This window comes from Ovis aries, chromosome 14 (assembly GCF_016772045.2).
Source record: "Ovis aries strain OAR_USU_Benz2616 breed Rambouillet chromosome 14, ARS-UI_Ramb_v3.0, whole genome shotgun sequence".
In the NCBI taxonomy this organism is placed as follows: Eukaryota; Metazoa; Chordata; class Mammalia; order Artiodactyla; family Bovidae; genus Ovis; species Ovis aries.
Window position 1 is genome coordinate 2,192,809 of NC_056067.1, and position 20,142 is coordinate 2,212,950.

At 39.5% G+C, this 20,142-nt stretch overlaps 1 protein-coding gene across 1 annotated transcript in view; it reads right to left on the reverse strand.

The window, feature by feature from the left end:
• LOC101116755 (craniofacial development protein 1) overlaps positions 1–14,924 on the reverse strand; it is a 99,098-nt gene extending 84,174 nt beyond the window's left edge. Inside the window, exons 1-4 of the mRNA XM_004014911.6 lie at positions 14,730–14,924; positions 10,287–10,404; positions 8,130–8,349; positions 7,696–7,820 (exon numbers count right to left, since the gene is read on the reverse strand). Of these exons, the coding sequence (XP_004014960.1) occupies positions 7,696–7,820; positions 8,130–8,349; positions 10,287–10,404; positions 14,730–14,793 (527 nt within the window). The 5' untranslated portion in view covers positions 14,794–14,924. The remainder of the gene's footprint in view (positions 1–7,695; positions 7,821–8,129; positions 8,350–10,286; positions 10,405–14,729) is intronic.
• Positions 14,925–20,142: the final 5,218 nt, after the last annotated feature.

The window sequence follows — 20,142 nt, forward strand, 5'->3', positions numbered from 1 at the left end:
CTCAAAGGGCAGGGCTGAAGTTTCAAGACTCATTCTCAAAACAGACAAATTAAATGAAAATGTATCTACTCAGATTTCCCGTGCCACAACCCCCCCAAAGGTTATGTGTTCCCTATGTGTTCGCATGCGTGTGTTATTAGATGGAGCTGCCACCTCACCTGTCCTGGACTTCGCACCAGTAAGAAACAAACGTGCTACGCTACTGACGTCCTGGGTTTACGCCACTTACTATTACACCAATTTAACTGACAGGAATTTCAGAATAAGAGAAAATATGGGAGGTTATCAACAAAAAGAAAAATTTCCTAGAAGGATGAGTTTCCACAAAATGGTTGTTCCACAGAACATCTGACCCAGCAATTTACTTTATTTCTTTATTTAAAATAAATATTTTGACCGTACCAGCCATCTTACAGGATCTCCGTTCCCCGTCCAGAGATCACATGCAGGACACAGCAGGGACAGCCTCAAATCCTAACCACTAGGCTGCCAGGGAACTCTCATGACCCCACAGTGTAGAAGGTCCCACATCAAGGCACAGCATCATGAAAGTTCAGAAGGCTAGTGATGAGAGAAGATACAAATCATGTGCCCCCAAATTACAGGGAGAGTAAAAGAAGCCTTTATGCAAAGTATGCTTTGTTTTCTTATTTTACCACAATATGAACAAAATGTTTCTGCCAGCAATCTAAGACAACTGAGTGGACATTATCTAAGAGAGCAAGCTAGGTGCAGGCACTGTGTTACACGTGAGACACAGAAAAAGCTGTAACATGGTCTCTGCCTTGACTGGCGCACAGTCCACTGGGATAACCAATCACGAAAACAAGTCGTAATGAAATATGATACGTGGTAAGTGCCATAAAGCAAGCAAAGAAAAAAGGATAAGCTGTGGGGAAAAAAGTATAAGGAAAAAGTATCTCTATAAATTTATTACTGTCAAAATCTTATTCATATTCACTAGGGAAAAAACTTCTATCAACTGGAGTATTTCTCTCAGGGATTCTGGTAAAGGACACAAAGGAGTACCAAGCAGACTACTGCACACTGAGGCTATGTCTAGAACTCCAGTTTAACAAGCAATGAGAAGAGATCTGCAGGAATTCCCTGGCGGTCCAGCGGCTAGGATTCAGTGCTCTCACTGCCAAGGCCTGAGGCCAGTCCCTGTTCAAGACACTGAGAGCCCGTGATCCATGGGGGCAGCCAGAAAAAAAAGAAGGGTGGGGGCAGCTGTCAAAATAACTTCAAGTAAGAGAACAGTTAAATTATAGACCGTTTCTAATACACAAGAGGGATCCCTGTGAGGAAAAGGCCCACCAATAGCAACAGCTAACTGAAGTGCCATCAGCAGAAATTCCATCTTAACTTCATTTTCACTTAATCAGAACTTCCTGAAAAGTCTTTATTTAGCAGAAACTTTCCATGACTGGCCTCTTCCAAAAGGTGAATCATTTAGGAAAGTCTGAGCTAACTGGCTCAGCTGGTTATATGATAAGGAAGGGTAAAAAAAATTACTATTTTTCCTCATTCCCCAGTGTTAATGAGCTACACATTTTCCAAGTGGAGAAAAACTGAAACAAAATAGTGAAAACTCAAAATTTAGCATTTAAAACATATTAAGAAAAAAACTAAAACACCAGTCTTTGCTAATACTACCTTATGCTTATACTTATAAATTCTTCCCAGTCATTATAGCTCTTTCTCACGTTTTTTTAAGATGTAGTAATGCTCTTAATTGATATAAAGACAGAAAGAGCAGAATAATGACATCAGGAGATTAAAAGATATGCTCAAATCCATTTACCAAGTTTGCATCAATTTAAATTCAGGCCCTCCAAATTCTTACATAATGTTCTTTATAATACATAAATTTAACTATAAATACTTTAAGTTAAAAAAAAATGCTGCCAACATGCCAATTATTATCAGAATTTTTGTTTAGGAAGAAAAATTCCAGAGAACTTTCCCTTAGCATGTTATATGTCTCTGCAATATATATGTTTAAACAAATAGGCATATATACTACCTTAGAATATAAAACATATAAATATGTGAGTGTGTATATTTATTGGGAAAAAAAAGCATTTCCTTATTCATATTTGTTTCTTTGATAGACACTGGGCTGCCCTCTTCTGACAAATGACAGAAACAGCAGGCTCCCTGCATACTCATCCAGTATTTAAAATCATGATGCATTTGCTTAAAAAATGAAATAGGGGAAAGAAAATTTTTTAACAAAATTTGTGTCAACTATAAGTATTAATAAATCCACAAAGTTTAATTCGGTTAGGAAATTTAATGATTCTTCATAACAACAGTTATTCACCAGCTTTTCTTACTCCGTCAAGTCAATGGTAGAGTTATAATAAATCTTTCTCAGATATCCTGTGTGACACGTGGGAAACAACGCAAGCCAAGAAAGATGTCCAAAAATGTAAAACCTATATTCCTAATGATATATTACATTTTCCGTATTTTCTGTAGGACTTCCAAACATTAGAGGCTCACCATCGGTGTTCTACCACCCTCTGTTGGACAACTCAATAGTTCCCAGTGGATTTCTGGCAGCAAAATACATGCTTAATTCACACCAAGATTTATTTAATGGATCCCAAAAAGGATTATAAGGGAAAAGACTGTCTTTGTAATGGTGAATCCCTACAGATATTGCCTAAGCGGTCTAACTCACCAGCACCAGTGCTGGGTGGTAATGATGTGACGCGCTGAGGAGGCCAAATCATCACCAGGGTAGTAGTTTTGTCTAAAGTGATTAACAGGAAGCTAACCATGAGGAAGCAACGCACCCGCCGAAACTGAGAGACATTCTGCCACACAGACGGGCTCTTCACACTAAATGCAGAGGGTAATCCTGGACTGAATTTTGGACTGGACAAGAAATACAGATACTAAGAACACTTTGGAATAACTATGGAAAGATCTGACTAGAATTGTACATAGAGCTACCAAAAATGTGAGCTGCAAACTACCTGCTACTGGTCTAACAAAAGACAGGAACAAAAACTGTGAGTATTTAAAAACTCGCCCAGAAATTTGATAATGTCATAATAGTCAAGATATGAAAGACGAGCTCACAGCATTAAACAGAACATATACCAATTATTGCAAAGTACTCACATGTGATATTACTGCATTAGTCATGTGCAGTTAGACCATACTACAGTGAGAAAGTTTAGGGTTATTTTCTCAATTAAAACCCCAAAAGGTGATAAAATGTAAGCATTTCTCTTTACAAATTGTTATTTTTATAATCATTTTAATTTTTAATAACTAAGAAAGTAAAACTGTTATAATTTTTTAATCCTAATTTGCTGATGGCAAAAAAAAAAAACCCCACACTGTATGTCTCTGCAAAAAAAAAAAGCTCTTTTTCTTAATATCTTTTCTGAATGCAGCAGAAGTAATAAACCACACGATGATAACAGAAGTGACTTCAAAGAAATGAAGGGCAACTGAGGTGAAGCTGATTTTACTCTATGAGCCCTCACACACTGGGCTTGGTTTTCGATCATACAGGGCTTAAACCACAGTGAGTTCTTTGCAGAGATGTTTTAGCTAGTAAAGCAACAAATTCACAAAAACTTCTGCAGCATTTACATATAAAACGTGACTAAATAAGCTCAAAATCAAAAGAATTATTTGAAAGAAACACTACTAAATTCAAAAGTCAATAGAAACAGATGCAAAATTCCATTCATTAGCATTGTGGCCTTTTGGGAAAGAAGTACTTTCTGTTGCTAAGCTAAACAGAATAAACCATTCCTAGGACATTAGTAAAAGACCATATCAATGATGTTTGCTTGGAAACCTTGGTGAATCTGTGACAAAGGTAGTTCAAGTTTAACTTTCCAATGACACCATGGCTTGAAGTATTTGGGATCTAGCTTATGATAAACTATGACAAAATTAGTTAGCAAAGTGTTTCTTCAATGCAATTTGAAGAATGACAAATTACTGCTGATATGAAAATTATTTTAATATCTGTGATTTAAACATGAGGGTGATATTTAAAAGTCTTTTTTTAAAATCAGTTTCTTGTTAATAAACATTAACTGACAGCGATCTGTATAATAAAAGTAGGATCAGATGACAACAGATGAAATTCGAAGTGTAAGTGTTTGCAAGAACAAGTTCCGATGACATAGCTGCAGGACAGGGAAATAGTTTAGATCAAGGAGTCTGTGCTAGAACATAGATCAATATACTGCTTCCTTCACTGAGAAAAATCTTCATACAAAACAAAAAAACCCCACTATTCTGAGCACAGTAGGAAAGCCTGTGAATCACGTAAAGGTAATGCATTAAATTTACAAGACTATATTTGATAAACTGAAAGCTGATCATAAATGTGGATATATTATATATGATGAGGTACAATGGTTATGAAGAAAGCGCCATACGAATGAACCACAGAAAAAATTTAGTGCTTCCAAAAGAGAAACAGTAACCATATGGTCCCCAGTTTTAAACATCTCAATTAGATAGTAAAACATGCTTATCTGTCTGCTTTGTTCAGTGTTTTTTTTAGGCTTTGTTTTGTTTTTTTGAGGGTTGGGGGGCTGTGGCAGGAACCTTGAAGGAGATTAAGTTTCCTGACCAGGAATTGAACCTGGGCCCTCAGCCGTGAAAACAGAGTCCTAATCACTTGATCGTCAGGGAATTCCCAGCTTGGTGTTTTCAACAATCTTAGCACTTTCATACAAGGATGAGACTGAACATATTTTTCAGAAGCAAATAAATAATAAGAGCAAAAGTGAAAAATAAAAGCCTGAAGAACAGTGCCTGCAAATTAACATGTTTGATAGAATATTTTGAATTGTATTTTCCATAAAAAAAAAATCCACACATAGAGAATTCACGAATCCAGAATTCCTTTTTCCCATTGAAATGACTTAAATTTAATTATATAAAAAATTTAATTACAACTTGACAGGATAAACGACTAGAACTGACTACTGATGGAACATGTAAGATGAAATCAGAAAACACAGTTATTACTAATCATTTCATGGGGGACCTAAATCAGATCATTACTCTCTATGCCTTAGACTTATATAGTGCTGTACATCAATTACTTCTTCAATAAAACTGCAAGAAAAAAAAGTTATTAATGACTTCATTTGGAAAAAGTAAAAATGAAAATCCTGAACTCATTGAGAAATGACTGCCTTAAAATCCACATGTCCATCTCCATTAATTTTACATTATTGCAGATTATTATTTAAACTATCTGCAGTGAAGGACTTGGACATAAAACTTTCAACCTGTTGCAGAACAGTATTATTGTAAAACACAATCAAAAGAAATTATTAGAAAAATAAATTTAAAAGAGATATAATACAGCCTTTTGAGATGGATTTCTTTATGATGAATATTATTTTTTTTTAAATTAAAAAGACAAGGAAGAACACCAACACAGAAACAGTAATTTACAAATACATAATCCTCTAGGAGTAGGGCTGTCACCAATCCCATTTAGACTAGATAATTAACAAGAAAGAAATAAGCTATTTTGACACATTAAAAACTGGAAAAATTAATATAAACAGTACTTTTTCAAAGTATGTGTCTAGATATTAAGAACTGATACTCTACTCTTAGTTTCTTGTTTCAATTATATAATTAAAGTGGATTCCTTTTATCAATCACTTACACTCACACTTTCAATGACCAACATGTAGAGTTACTGGGAATTCCCTGGTGGTCCAGCAGTTAGGACTCAGTGCTTTCTGCACTGAGGTTGGGGTCTCAACCCCTTGTCCAGGAACTGAGATCTCACAAGTTTTTTTGGGTACAGCCAAGGGGAAAAAAAAAAAAAAAGAATATAGTTGTATAACTCTTTTCCCTCTTTTCCTTTTCTTATTTATGTTCATTTTGATTGTATAGACTGAAATGTAACTTTATATCTGCATGTTAAATCTCATTGTTAAAAGTGTGAGCTTGCATTTTGTATCTTTTTAACATACTTTTCTAATTCCTTTTGCTGTGTTTTAGGAAAGCATTGGTCTGCAACAGGCTGAATATTTAAAATCAGGATCCTTCACTAGAGTGAGTTGAGAGAATAATCTGTATTAATGTGAAATCTACTGGATGTGAGAGTTACACTGAGTCACCATGGAAAATATCTTTGTTCTTAGGAAACAGGAATGAAGTATTTAAGAGTGAAATGTTATGAGACCTACAATTCTTAAAAGGTTCAGACAAAACAAAAAGAAATACTGATGCAGGTGGGGGAGAAAGAGGCAAAACATTTACAGGTGGTGAATCAGTATGACAGGCATATGGATGCTCATTGTAATACTATTCTTAGAACACTTCTGTAAGTGTAAAATTTTTGAGAAGAAAAAAGGAGAAAAAAAATAACACAAAAAGAGTGGAAATATCTATGTATGTGTGCTGAGTACTCAAGTCGCTCCAGCTGTATCCAACTCCTTGTGACCCCATGGACTGTAGCCTGCCAGGATCATCTGGTCCATGGGGTTCTCCAGGCCAAAATAATGGAGTGGGTTGCCTTGCCCTTCTCCAGGAAATATATATATATAAAACTTAATTCATAGCAGAAAGTAACACAACATTGTAAATCAACTGTATTCCAATTAAAAAAAGAGCCACAACCACCACCAACAAAAAAATAATAAAAGTTTTCCTTCACATCATTTATAAAACAATGCCAAAACTTTTTCCAAGATATATTTTCACTAGATGAAACAACTGTTGGAAATTAGATACTATTTGTTTTTAAGAACATCAACTTTAAGGAAAATAACATTACTGATTGGCAGGCAATTCATTTGTTCTCCTCTAGTTCTAAATTACAAATCTACTGTTTTCATATCAAATTTTTTTTCAATGGGAAAGAGGAAAATTCTAGGCATGTGGCTCTCATCCAAAACAACCTGAGTATTAAGTCTGTACTGTTTTGCTAAACTAGTAACAAATTTATGAATCAATTGAAAAAAATAATATTGAGATGAGGAAACAGCATCAGAATTAAACTTCTCTCCTAGTACTTTAAACTGTCACCAGATTTCAAACGTTTTACTGGGGCTTATACTTCAAAGTTAGGGAAAGTACTGAAGGGAGAAAGAGCCCAGATGCAAAGCACGGCGGCAAGTAAGTGGAAGCAAACAGCGCTCAGTTTGTTGTTTTTGTTCAGCCAACCACTCCATGCTGCCCCAAAACTATATGACCATACATGAAAGGACATTCTCCTGCTCCCTGATGATTAATGGAGCCACTGTTTTCCTTGAGTTCAAATATAACTCATCCAAAATATTAAGATATGTTGGAAAGAAGACAGATGTCTAACATCATTTAGAAAGATGTTCCTTTTTAGGGGCTTGCCTCTCTGGTAGTCCAGAGGTTAAGAATGACCGTGCAATGCAAGGGACACCGGTCTGATCCCTGATCTAGAAAGATTCCACATGCCTAGGGGCAGCTAAGCCTGTGCATCACAACTAATGAGCCTCCACTCTAGAGCCCGCGCTCTGCAAACAGAGACGCCACAATGAGAAGCCTGAGAACCGCACAAGAGAAAGCTCACATGTAGCAAGCAGACCCAGCGCAGCAAAAAAAATAAATAAAATATATATTTTTTAAAAAATGTTTCTTTTCAAAAGAACTAATTTTGGAAAAAAAAAAAAGAACTAAGTTTGAAGTTTGTGAATGTCATCTTACCTGACTTCTTCACCAGCAAAATCAAACACCTTTGTAATTTTAACTTTTTCTGCTTCTTTAGGTTTCTCTAGCCTTTCTGCTTTGACCAAATGACTTGAACTTGTCTCTTCAGTCTCCTCTCCTGTCTATGAAAAAAGAAGTGTAATAAATTTCACATTAGGATGAAAACTAAAAGATCCACCCAAATATATTGTTTCCGGCTAGTCTTAACACGTGTTTCATCTCTAAACACTTAAATACTCACTGAATTGATATGATTAGAAAAGCTTATGTTTTCTCCCACAGGGAATGCTTTACTTTTCACTTAGTAGAGTTACTATTAAAAAGCAGCTAATCAGATTTCTGCTGTAAGCCTCAAACCTCGGTTTGTAAATTTAAAAAATCTATCTGGGAAATTTCCAAGAAGCATTCATCCTATTCACCTGTTAACTTACCTTAACGTGTGTACTTGTGGGCACTTTTGATTTCGGGCCTACATCATTCAGGAAGCTGGCCCATAGTTCATCCTCCTTCTTCTTCCTGGCATCCTCTGACTCAACGCCTTTTTCCTGCCCTGTTGCTGCATCTTCCTCCTCACCACTACTTCCTCCGGATTCCTCGTTGGCATCCTCTTCGTCCTCTTCTTCTAGTGAGAGGCCACCTTGTTTTCTCTTCCTAGTCACCAACAAGAAGGAAGAAGAAAGATAAGACAAACAAGCAAACTAATTTCAGTTATTCCTTCCTGAATTCCAAACATGTTGGAAACTTCAGAAAACTTTTAAGCTGACTTAAAGGACTACTTACCTCACCGTGTGACATGGTGAGTGGGAGAGGCTAAGCTAAGATTTTGTGGAAGAAAAAAGAACTGAGCTCTTAGAGTTACCATTTTCCAAAAACACTGAGAATCAAAATCTACTCTTCTACTTCTGAATCAGGACTAGCTATTCTCACTAAGAAAACACCAAAAATCACCTCAATCAAAAAGAGGGCTCTAAGAACATATATATGCCAGATACTTTTAAAAGTCACTCCATTTGGAGAACAGATATTGAAGAGAGCCTCAGATTTATTCTTTCTAGAGTTCTGAGGGAGTAGGGAGTAGAGAATCCATGTTTCTTCCAACTTTCTGAAGATATGAAAGCTGGAATACAAAAAAACTCAAGGACAAAAGAATTGAGCCAAGACTTAAAAGAGCAAATTGTTTCCCAAGACTATTCTGACTTCAAGTGAATCATCTAATACTCAAAATTCTTCTACAATCTGCTTTTTGCTTCAATGCCCAGGAAGACAGAAACACCAATCAAAAAGAATAAAAGACTTCTACTGAAAGACTCCCTTATCTGAGTTAAGTAACTCGTGAGAACTTTCACACTTTTTTGTTGGGAGTGCAATTTAGTACCAGGCTTATAGAAGGTAATTTGCCTATACCAATATATATATATATATATTTTTTTTACTACATATAACCCTGGGTCAAACAATTCTACTTCTCCACAATCTGATTTATAAATATACAAGTGTATAAAGACAAAGAATATTCATTGTAGTCTTATTTGCTGTAGTAAAGGTAAGGACAATCTAAAGGTCTCTCAAGGAATGTTTAACCAGAGTAGAGTCTATCCATGAAATGCAACACAATGCAGTTACCAAAAAGAAAAAGGCACAGTAGGTGCACTGCTGCAGCATTATCGCCAAGTTGTGAAATGAGGAAAGCGACAAAAGATACGCAGACTACACTATTCATACTTTTTTAGAGGAGGAGGTACAGCGTATTCTCTACTGGTTCACTGGTTAAGACTCCCCGCATCTAGTGTAGGGAGCACGAATCCAACCCCTGGTCAGGGAACTAAGATCCCACAAGCTGTGTGGCAAAAAAATTTTTAAAAGTACGAAATACAAAATACACACTTATATATATATATATATATATACACAGAATGAGGGGTTCCAGGTGGCTCGGTGGTGAAGAATCGCCTACCAGTGCAGGAGACACAGGAGACTGGAATTCAATCCCTGGGTCAATAAAGATTCCCCTGAGGAGGAAATGGCAAGCCCACTCCAGCATTTTTGCCTGGAAAATTCCACAGACAGAAGAGCCTAGCGGACTACAGCCCATGGGGTTGCGAGGAGTTGGACACGACTTAGCGACCGAACATGGCATGCACAGAGAAGTATTTCTGGCAGTGTAATTCTTCTGAAACAAAGCAACAAGAAATAGGAATGGGATACATATTTTTTCTAGTAATTGAGCTTTTCTTTTCTCTTTTTGGCAAACCAATAGCTTATAGAATCTTAGTTCCCCAACCAGGGGCTGAATCAGGCCCTGGCACCGGATGCATGGAGTCCTAACCTCTGGACCACCAGGGAATACCCCAGTTTTGCATTTTAAATCAGATGCACATATTACCTATTAAGTTTTTTTATTAAAGTTCAAAAATTATTAAAGCTTACCAGAGAATAAGAATTTAATCCTAAAAGGTCACCAAATATTTCCCTCAATGAGAAAAAGGTTAGAGACTGGCAGCAAGAAATCTGTCATCAGACTAATGCCAGCAGTCTGGATGGCTGTGTCAATAGCCCCTGACGTCTAAGGGCCTTGAGGGCAGCATCACCTGGCCAGAACGCTCTCAGCCTTTCTTTTTGTCCCTTTGGTTTTCTGTGTCTCCTCTTCGCCATCCACTTCATCTTCCTTCACTAATTCATTTATATCATCTTCACTATACTCTCCACCTGAAATAACATAACACGGCGGTCAGACAGACAGGAACAAAGGCTTTCACATGAAGATGACGCATTTTCATTATGAAAAACTAGTACTTTCCTTTGTTCTTCACCAGACAGAAATATTTTCTGAGGGCTGTCCTCCCTGTTCCTGAAGACTAGGATAAGTCCCCCTACTCCAGGCCTCCAGGAGAGTCCATTACCTCACTCTACTTATATTTGCAATTTCTGCTATGCTCCACCCACCATGAGGACATGGATCAGCATGTCTTTACAACTATATGCTGAATGAACAGAAATTCCAAATCTACCACTGTCACTTGTCAAAGAAGAAACTGATGTTTTTACCTCATCATGGATATCTTTCAAAAGTAAGCAAAAGTATCTCTCTTATCAATAAAAGAGGTTTAGAAAGAGGCTTACAAACTTCAGGTTAGACAGAAAAAACAATTATGTCAACTTGCCATCTTCAGACACTGACATTCAGGGTCCCCAACAAAAGTGCTCCTTGGATGACTAGTCTAATCACTTTTTGCTTGTGGGTACCAGTCAACAAATCCTGTACACACAGAGATTCAATCAATTTTTTTCTTTTTTATTTCACCGAAGCCTTATTGCAAGTATAACATACCAAAAAGCACACAAGCTAATGCACAGGTCACTGAAATTATGCAAACTGAACACTCCTGTTTAGCTAGACCCAACTGAAGCAGCAGAACATGAGCAGCTTTGCAGAAGCCCCTGGCGCCCTACTGCAACCACTAGATACCAGCCACATCCCACAAAGAAACATTATCTTGAAGTCTAATGAAATAGATTAGTTTTATCTGTTTTTGAGCCTTAAGCAGACGCCTACAGTATGAACTCTTGCATCCAGCTTCTTTCACTCAACATTTTATTTGTAAGTCACCTTGCCTGGAGAATTCCAAGGACGGAGGCTACAGTACATGTGGTCGCAAAGAGTCAGACACGATTGAGCAACTAACTCTTTTATTTCACTCTGCATGGAGGTATAGCTTCTTCATTGTCATCCCTAAATATTATTTCATTATATGACTATACCACAATTTATTTACCCATTCTTGTGTTGATGGATATTTGGTTTGGGGCCATTACAAAGAGTGGTATTTTGAATATTCCTCCAGATCCATTTAATTATTAAAGGTTTAATGTACAATGAACTAGGACCGCCAAACAACCGAGGAAAGCCTCTAAGGCAAGACTGAAAAGAGAAAAAATTCAGAGGAAACAAAACTAGGGAAAAAGGCGCTGGCTGTAGCTCAGTGGTTCTTTCGAATACAGAGTGATCAAATTACCCAATTACCCTCTCTGAGGCTGGTTCGAGACCAGCAGATGCTCTCCAGTCCTTAAAAAGAAAAAAAAAAGGCAAAACTAGGGAAAAAAACTTTTATAATTAATATCCATATAGTAATAAGATACTTGCACTCACAAAAGAACATGATGCTATTTAAAAGTTTTCAAACAACAAAAAGAGTTATTAAAAATTAAAAATATTCAAGGGTCACATCTTGATGCCCTATACTGGTGATGAGGACAACAAAAAAATAAAGCACGTGCTGCACCACGGCTTCAGAAGTTCCTGGTCGACAATGTCAAAGAGCTTGAAGTACTGCTGATGTGCAACAAGTCTTGCTGTGCTGAGACTGCACCCAACATCTACAAGAAATCCAGTGTCATGGTGGGAAGAGCAGCCAACAGGGCCACCCAAGTCACCAATTCCAGGCCATACAGAAAAGAAAACAGACAGACAGCTTGCGTACACACTGTATTTGTGTTGATAAAAGCCATAAAACATAGAAAAAATATGGAAAGAGAAAAATACTCAACAGAAGAGGAGGATGTTAAAATACTGAAATATTCCCATGAAGAAAAAAATCAGAGTTAGAAAACAGAGGCTCAAAATGGAAGAAAAGAGAGTACCAGTCCATAAGGTAACGTAAGAGTGAAAAGTGAAAGTCGCTCTGCTGCTGCTGCTAAGTCACTTCAGTTGTGTCCCCGACCCCATGGACTACACAGTCCATGGAATTCTCCAGGCCGGAATATTGGAGTGGGTAGCCTTTCCCTTCTCCAGGGGATCTTCCCATCTCAGGGACTGAATCCAGGTCTCCCACGTTGCAGGCGGATTCTTTACCAGCTGAGCCATCAGGGAAGCCCAACGTAAGAGTAAATATACAAATGATGATTCCAAAAAAATAAAATGGAGAAAACGGTCCCCTTCCCAAATTTAAAAAGTTCCATAAGGCCAAGACCAATGGATGGAAACAGACTCATACTAAGGTATAGTACATCACTGGGAAATATCAGAAAATATCAGGAACAAAGATTCTATGAGCTTCCAGAGACAGACAAACTTTATGGAAATGAGTAAAAACTAGCAACCAGAGACTTCTTAAAATAATGCAGAAATGCCTTCAAACTTCAGATGGAAAACTATTATAGAATACAGAACTACATACCAAAATATTAATCATGCCTGAGGGCCACCTACTTATTTTTAGATAGTCATGGTCTCACACAAAAAAAGTTTGTATCATCCATCTTTCTTCAATAAGCTATTTGAGGATTTATTCTCATTTTGGTGGAACACACCAAGAGTGAAGATATCACGGGACCCAAGAAACAAAGACTCTAAAAGAAAATGGAGACAAAAGGAACATCCAGAGTGGTGGTCAGGATGGAAGATTTTAAGTTTAAAAATGGTAAAGCCAAGTCAAATCCGAGCAGGTCAGAAGACAAAGAAGGACTTCAAAAAAGTGAATCATTATTTAATATATCAAATTGTCTTGGAAGATGATTTAGACAATTTTGAGAGTTTAGGATCAAATCAGTATTAAGTACATAGATGACTAAACAACAACAAAATGGCAGTTATTCACTCCAAAGAAATCTAGTTTAGGAAAAGCAATAACTGTGTATACCACATGATTCAGCCAAGAACCTGGTGTCCACAACGTCATTACAAAAAAGAAATCAATACCAGTCTAACCCAAATTAGACATAGGAACATTGGCAGGCTGGGGATTTCAGAAGGTTCTGAAGTTTAAAAAGTCTGTTTCGGCAGTGAGGAGAAAGACTCAAGAGGGTATTAAAAGAAGACCTAATGTGGATCAGTTATGTCAACAAACAATGGAAATACCAAACTTTAAAAGAAAGCAGTTTCTTCTAGAGAGACCTGACAGGGATGATAGGTGACGGAAAAGGTTCAGATTCAAAATAAGTATTTCAGAAATACTTGACTATTTTTAAGCATACCCATGCCACCTTTCTGGCTTCATCCGGGTTCAGATGGAAAAGAATCTGCCTGCAATGCAGGAGACCCGGGTTTGATCCCCTGGAGAAGGGAATGGCAACCTAATTCGTTATTCTTGTCTGCGGAATCCCAAGGACAGAGGAGCCTGGTAGGCTAAAATCCATGGGATCGCAAAGAAGCATACACAACTGAGCGACTAGCACGGTACTTTTGATTAATATGAAAACTAGTTTTCAAATGATCACACTGGCCAATATCGGAAGACCAATGTTGGTGGATAAGAACGGAAGCTGGTAACCCAGTTGGGAAGCTATGGAGTCTTAGTGATAATGGAAGCTCAGTAAGAGCGAGATTACTGAGGGAGTAATCTTCCACGTGGACTCAAACAGAACGGAATGATTATCTGGATCAAAAGAGTGAGAATAAGGTCAACTCCGACGGGTTTTTAGGCTTTGCTTTTACCTGAGCGATCGTACCAGCAGATACATCTAATGAGATGGGGGAGCCTGTGGAAAGCGCAGGATGGCGGACGAGTTAGGTCTGGGTGACATTTTAGCCCGGATCAGTTTACACAAAAACTTTATCTAAGGTCTGAAAAGACAGCAATGAGTGCAATCTTCGCTAAGAAGTAAAGGGGATCATTATGTCAACTTTTAAACAACCAGATCACTTCTGAGGACAGAAAGTGAAAAGGTTATATGTGGGGCATGCCAGTTAGCAACACCCTGGGGACGCAAGGTCTGCCTTTCCTTAGAGTTCAGGGTGGGTGAGAAAACGCGATGCCCCAACGACCGGCAGCGTCTGAGTTCACTTGCAGGTTCCCGCCCTCCGAGGTGGGGCGGCGGTCCAATCCAGGCCACCAGGAGCCGCTGCGAAACGCCGCGGCGGACGCAAGCAGGGCCACGCGGGGTGCGCAGAGCCGGCCGGCAGGCTAGGGCGCGGGGCGGGGCCGCCTGAGGCGAGCGCTGCCCGGCCGCCGGGCCCACGCACGACGGGCAAAGCGCGCCTCACGTGAGCCGCTGGGCGGGGCGAGTCGCCTCTCGCCTCCGGCGGAGTCGCTCACCCGAGGGCACGTAGTCCTCGTCCTCCTCGGAGGTGGAGAAGTCTTCAGAGTCGAATTCCTCCATGTCGCTACCGCGCAGGGTCTACAGGGGCGACGCAGCTGTGCCCAACGGCAAAGCTCTAGGGATAGAGCGTAGTGGTGCAAGACAGGAGGCGGTGGCTGGGGCGGACCCCCGCAGCGTGGAGCATGCGCAACGCGCGCTACGCGCACCCGATGCGACACTTCCGGGCCGGAGCCTCGGGCTTGCCGAGCCGGGCTCGCTGCTGTGGCGAGGCATGCTGGGACGAGTAGTCTTCAGCGCTCCGCCGCTTCTTCTGAGAGGATGTATCCTTGAAGCAAAATTTGTTTGCCTGGGGGAAGACGGCCGACCTTTGTTCGGTAGTTGACGTTTTTGAACTCGCTTACTTGTGAAAATTTACTGTCACCCCAAAATCAAAAATGTTAGTGCTTTCTGGGTTTATTTGCGGACATGTGCAGAGAGTGAAAATTTTGAGTTAACCAGTGGTGGGTAGTCGAGATTGGAGGCACATGATCCACTATATTACTTCAGCTCTAGAAGTGTAAATAAGCGTCGGATTCGCAGTCTATTTCTTGCGGCGGTTTTTCATCTTTGGGCTCTCTGTTAGAGATTTCGCTGTTTAAAACGACCCTGAGCGTAGTGCTGGGGTGCTGCCTAATGTTCATAAGCGCAAGAAGGCTGTGATGTACCTTATGGAGAAAAATACGTGTGTTAGATAAGCTTCGTTCAGGCATGAGCTGTAGTGCTCTTGGCCGAGTTCAGTGTTATTCAATCAACTATCCGGTACATCAAGAAAAATGAAATTCGCTGATCCGTACATGAAGCTGCTCGGAAAAGTGCTAAAGCGACATCCATAAGTGCGCGAGGAAGCTATGGAATAGATGGAAAAGCGGCTCAGTTTGTGGATTCATGAGATGACAACTGATTTAAAAAGTCTCGTGGGCAGCACTGTTGTGAAACTAAAAGCCAAAGAACGTCTCCACTAGTGCTGGAAGGCTTGCACATTTCAAAAGGCAGCATGGCGTCGGTCGTGTTAACCTTGCAGGTGGGGCAAGTTTTGCAGATCTGGAAGCTGTGGAACTCAAACAATACTTGCTAATTGTTATACAGGAAGAGGATATATGAAAGAGCAGGTTTTCAACGCTTATGAAACTGGCTTATTTTACAGGGATGTTGGCAAAAGAACCTATATAATGCAAATAACCTCCAATGCCACTGACTTTAAATCATTCCAGGAATATGAAAACTTACTTTTGTGCACCAATGCTAAGGCCGACTTTAAGTGCAAACCCCTACTGGTATAGAGCTTCAAGTTCAGTTACTTAGAGGGAAAAGCATGAACCATACCTTATGTCAGTCCCTTGGAAGTGGAACAAAAAAAAAGCCTGGATGACCTCTAATTGACCAGAAGTTGAATACTGTCTCCAGGGCAGAAACTTTTCCTTCAAGATTTTGTTAATTTTGCATAATGCCCCACTCCACTGCTGTAGGACACTCAAAAATCCCCACACCAAGGTACAAGTTCTTTTCATGCCCACAAATACTACCTCTCTCATCCAGCCCTTGTATCAAGAGTTCACTAGCTCAGTCCTGTCCAGCTCTTTGCAGCCTCATGGACTGCAGCATGCCAGACTTCTCTGTCCATCACCAACACCCAGGGCTTACCCAAACTCATGTCCATCCATTCAGTGATGCCATCTAACCATTTCATCCTTTATTGTCCCCTTCTCCTCTCGCCTTCAATCTTTCCCAGCATCAGGGTCTTTTCCAGTGAGTCAGCTCTTTGCATCAGGTGGCCAAAGTATTGGAGCTTCAGCTTCAGCATCATTCCTTTCAATGAATATTCAGAAATGATTTCCTTTAGGATTCACTGGTTTGATCTCCTTACAGTCCAAGGGACTCTCAGTCTTCTCCAACACCACAGTTCAAAAGCATCAATTCTTTGGCACTCAGCTTTCTTTATAGTACAATTCTCACATCCATACATGACTACTGGAAAAACCGTAGTCTTGACTGAATTTTGTTGGCAAAGTAATGTCTCTGCTTTTTAATATGCTATCTAGGTTGGTCATAACTTTTCTTCCAAGGAGCAAGTGTCTTTTAATTTCACGACTGCAATCACCATCTGCAGTGATTTTGGAGCCCCCCAAAACAGTCTCTCACTGTTTCCATTGTTTTCCCATCTATTTGCCGTGAAGTGATGGGACCGGATGCTGTGATCTTTTCTGAATGTTGAGTTTTAGGCCAGCTTTTTCACTCTCCTCTTTCACTTTCACCAAGAGGCTCTTTAGTTCTTCTTTGCTTTCTGCCATAAGGGTGCTGTTATCTGTGTATCTGAGGTTATTGATGTTTCTCTCACCAATCTTGATTCCAGCCCAGCATTTTGCATGATGTACTCTGCATATAAGTTAAATAAGCAGGGTGACAATGTACAGCCTTAACGTACTCCTTTCCCTATTTGGAACCAGTCTGTTGTTCCATGTCCAGTTCTAACTGCTGCTTCTTGATCTGCATACAGATTTCTCAGGAGGCAGGTCAGGTGGTCTAGTATTCCCATCTCTTAAAGAATTTTCCAGTTTGTTGTGATCCACACAGTCAAGGGCTTTGGCACAGTCAATAAAGCAGAAGTTGATGTTTTTCTGGCACTCTTGCTTTTCTGATGATCCAATGGTTGTTGGCAATTTGATCTCTGCTTCCTCTGCCTTTTCTAAATCCAGTTTGAACATCTGGAAGATGTTCACATAATGTTGAAGCCTGGCTTGGAGAATTTTGAGCATTACATTGCTAGCGAATGAGATGAATGCAATTGTGTGGTAGTTTGAACATTCTTTGGCACTGCCTTTCTTTGGGATTGGAATGAAAACTGACCATTTCCAGTCCTGTGGCCACTGCTGAGTTTTCGAAATTTGCTAGCATATTGAGTGCAGCACTTTAACAGCATCATCTTTCCATAGCACTTTCAGAGCTCAACTGGAATTCCATCACCTCCACCAGCTTTCTTCATAGTGATGCTTCCTAAGGCCCACTTGACTTCACATTTCAGGATGTCTGGCTCCAGGTAAATGATCACACCATCGTGGTTATCTGGGTCATGATCTTTTTTGTATAGTTCTGTGTATTGTTGCCACCTCTTCTTAGTATCTTGTGCTTCTCTTAGGTCCATACAGTTTCTGTCCCTTATTGTGCCCATATTGGTTGCATGCCCTTGGATCAAGGAGTAAGTATTCAAGGCACATTATCCTAGGGAGCTCTATAGCAAGGCTTTTGAGGCTCTCAACACCAGTAAGGAAACTACCACGATGGACTACTGGAAGTCAGTCTCTATACGCAATGTAATTATGTTGGCACAGCCTGGAGCAGTATCAAGCAGACAACTATCAATAACTGTAGGAAAAATATTTGACCAGACTGTGTGGAAAATACCCAAGGCTTTGAACGTGTTGCAGAAAGTATAAAGAACAGTGTCAAAAGCACAATACATATCACATGAGAAATAAGTGGAGAAGACTTTGCTGACATGCGGTAAGACATGGAGGAAATTTTGGCACAGAAAAGCAATAGAACCCACCAACAAAGATTGGCCAAGATGGCAAAACAAGATGACAATGAAGATAGTGATGACAGCCTGAGAGTCTTCAAACTGTCCCTGTTACAGCAGGCTAAAAATCAGAATGGAGCTCTGCCTTAAAGAACAATTATCAGTGACATGAGCAAATACTTGATCGAAGCCTCAAATTTGAGTGCTTAACTTCCTATGCCTTTGCCACCTATGCGGAGATGCTTTAAAGATTTGAGGCAAAAACCAAGCAGACAGGGCTAATCCAGTTTCTGGAGCCAGTTTAGGAGGGAAAAGTGCCAACTCCACCCACAAGTGGTGAAGCCAAACTTCTGAGGTTGAACTGACAGATGTAAACCTGCATCCCTCTTCCTCATCTGTCCTTTGGTTTTGTGGGAACCCAAAAAACGTATCACATGGCAAATAAGTGGAGAAGACTTTGATGGCATGAGGTAAGACGTGGAGGAAATTTAGGCACAGAAAGCAACAGAACCCACCAACAGAGACTGGCCAAGATGGCAAAACAAGGTGGGGTTTTGACCATATTGAGGGCAGCATTTTCACAGCATCATCTTTCCATAGCACTTTCATAGCTCAACTGGAATTCCATCACCTCCACTAGCTTTCTTCATAGTGATGCTTCCTAAGGCCCACTTGACTTCACATTCCAGGATGTCTGGCTTCAGGTGAATGATCACACCATCGTGGTTATCTGGGTGGAGAGGAGAGGTTTGACCGTACTGTGCACTGCATCACTGCACAGCCTTTAGCCCCGTCAATAGGAAAATATTAGGTAATGCTTTTATAAAACTTTAAATGCTTTATTTTTCACTTTCCAGGACTTTATATGCATGACTATACAGACTAGTATGTGTTTATGTATGACTTAGGGGAGAATTAAGGTACACAATCTCACTGTTACTCACAACACAGTAATACTCATTGAAACGTTTCATTATAAATACTGTATATATCATTATTTATAAAAATGATATTGAATTGTTATCTTTGAACAGAAACACAGGTGAAACAAGGTTATGTACTCATTAGCTGACAAAAACCTATATTCTCAGAAACATACAGGAACTCAACCCTGTATTTTTGTCAACTGTATGTGTATAGTGATCTTACAGACATAATTACAAGGATAAGCTGTATTCTAGAAATCGAACATCATCCACACCATTTCCTTCAAGCTAATACATACAGAAGTACTACCATATGTAATGCTTCTCATTCTCTCAGATTAAAAATTTTGTATACTACAACTCTGGGAGGCAGTAATCCTATTCTGTGGGGATCTTTTCACATTAATGGCATCCTTTTAAGCATAAAAATTTTTAATTTTTATAAAGTCCTGTCTACCTGGTTTCTAATGTCCCTCGTGCTTTGGGGGTTGTATCTAATGTAACTTTGTCTAACCCAACATCACAAAACCTACTCCTGTATTCTTCTAAGAGATTTATTGCTTTAGTTCTTAAAGTCTATGACTCATTTCAATAAATCTTTCTTATGTGAGAATAGAAAAATAGATGTACAATTAAGACCCAATATTTGAGAGTTGACCATTCTGTCTCATTTTCCTTGGACAGCATAGTTAAACCCAGTGATGACAAACTGGGATGTAGCCTTTTGCCCCATCCCTGGGATCTGAGTCTGGGGAAAAGGCTATCCCAGAGTTCTTCAGCAGTCTCTCTCCTCCATCACCCTGCTTCTCCCTCTCCTCTTCACAGCTTACCAGCACCCCATACATTTGTTCAGATTCTGACCACTTTAAGGGTAACCAGGGAACTATTTTCTATCGTGTTAAATTGTTTAGTAAGGGTCTAAAATTGGTT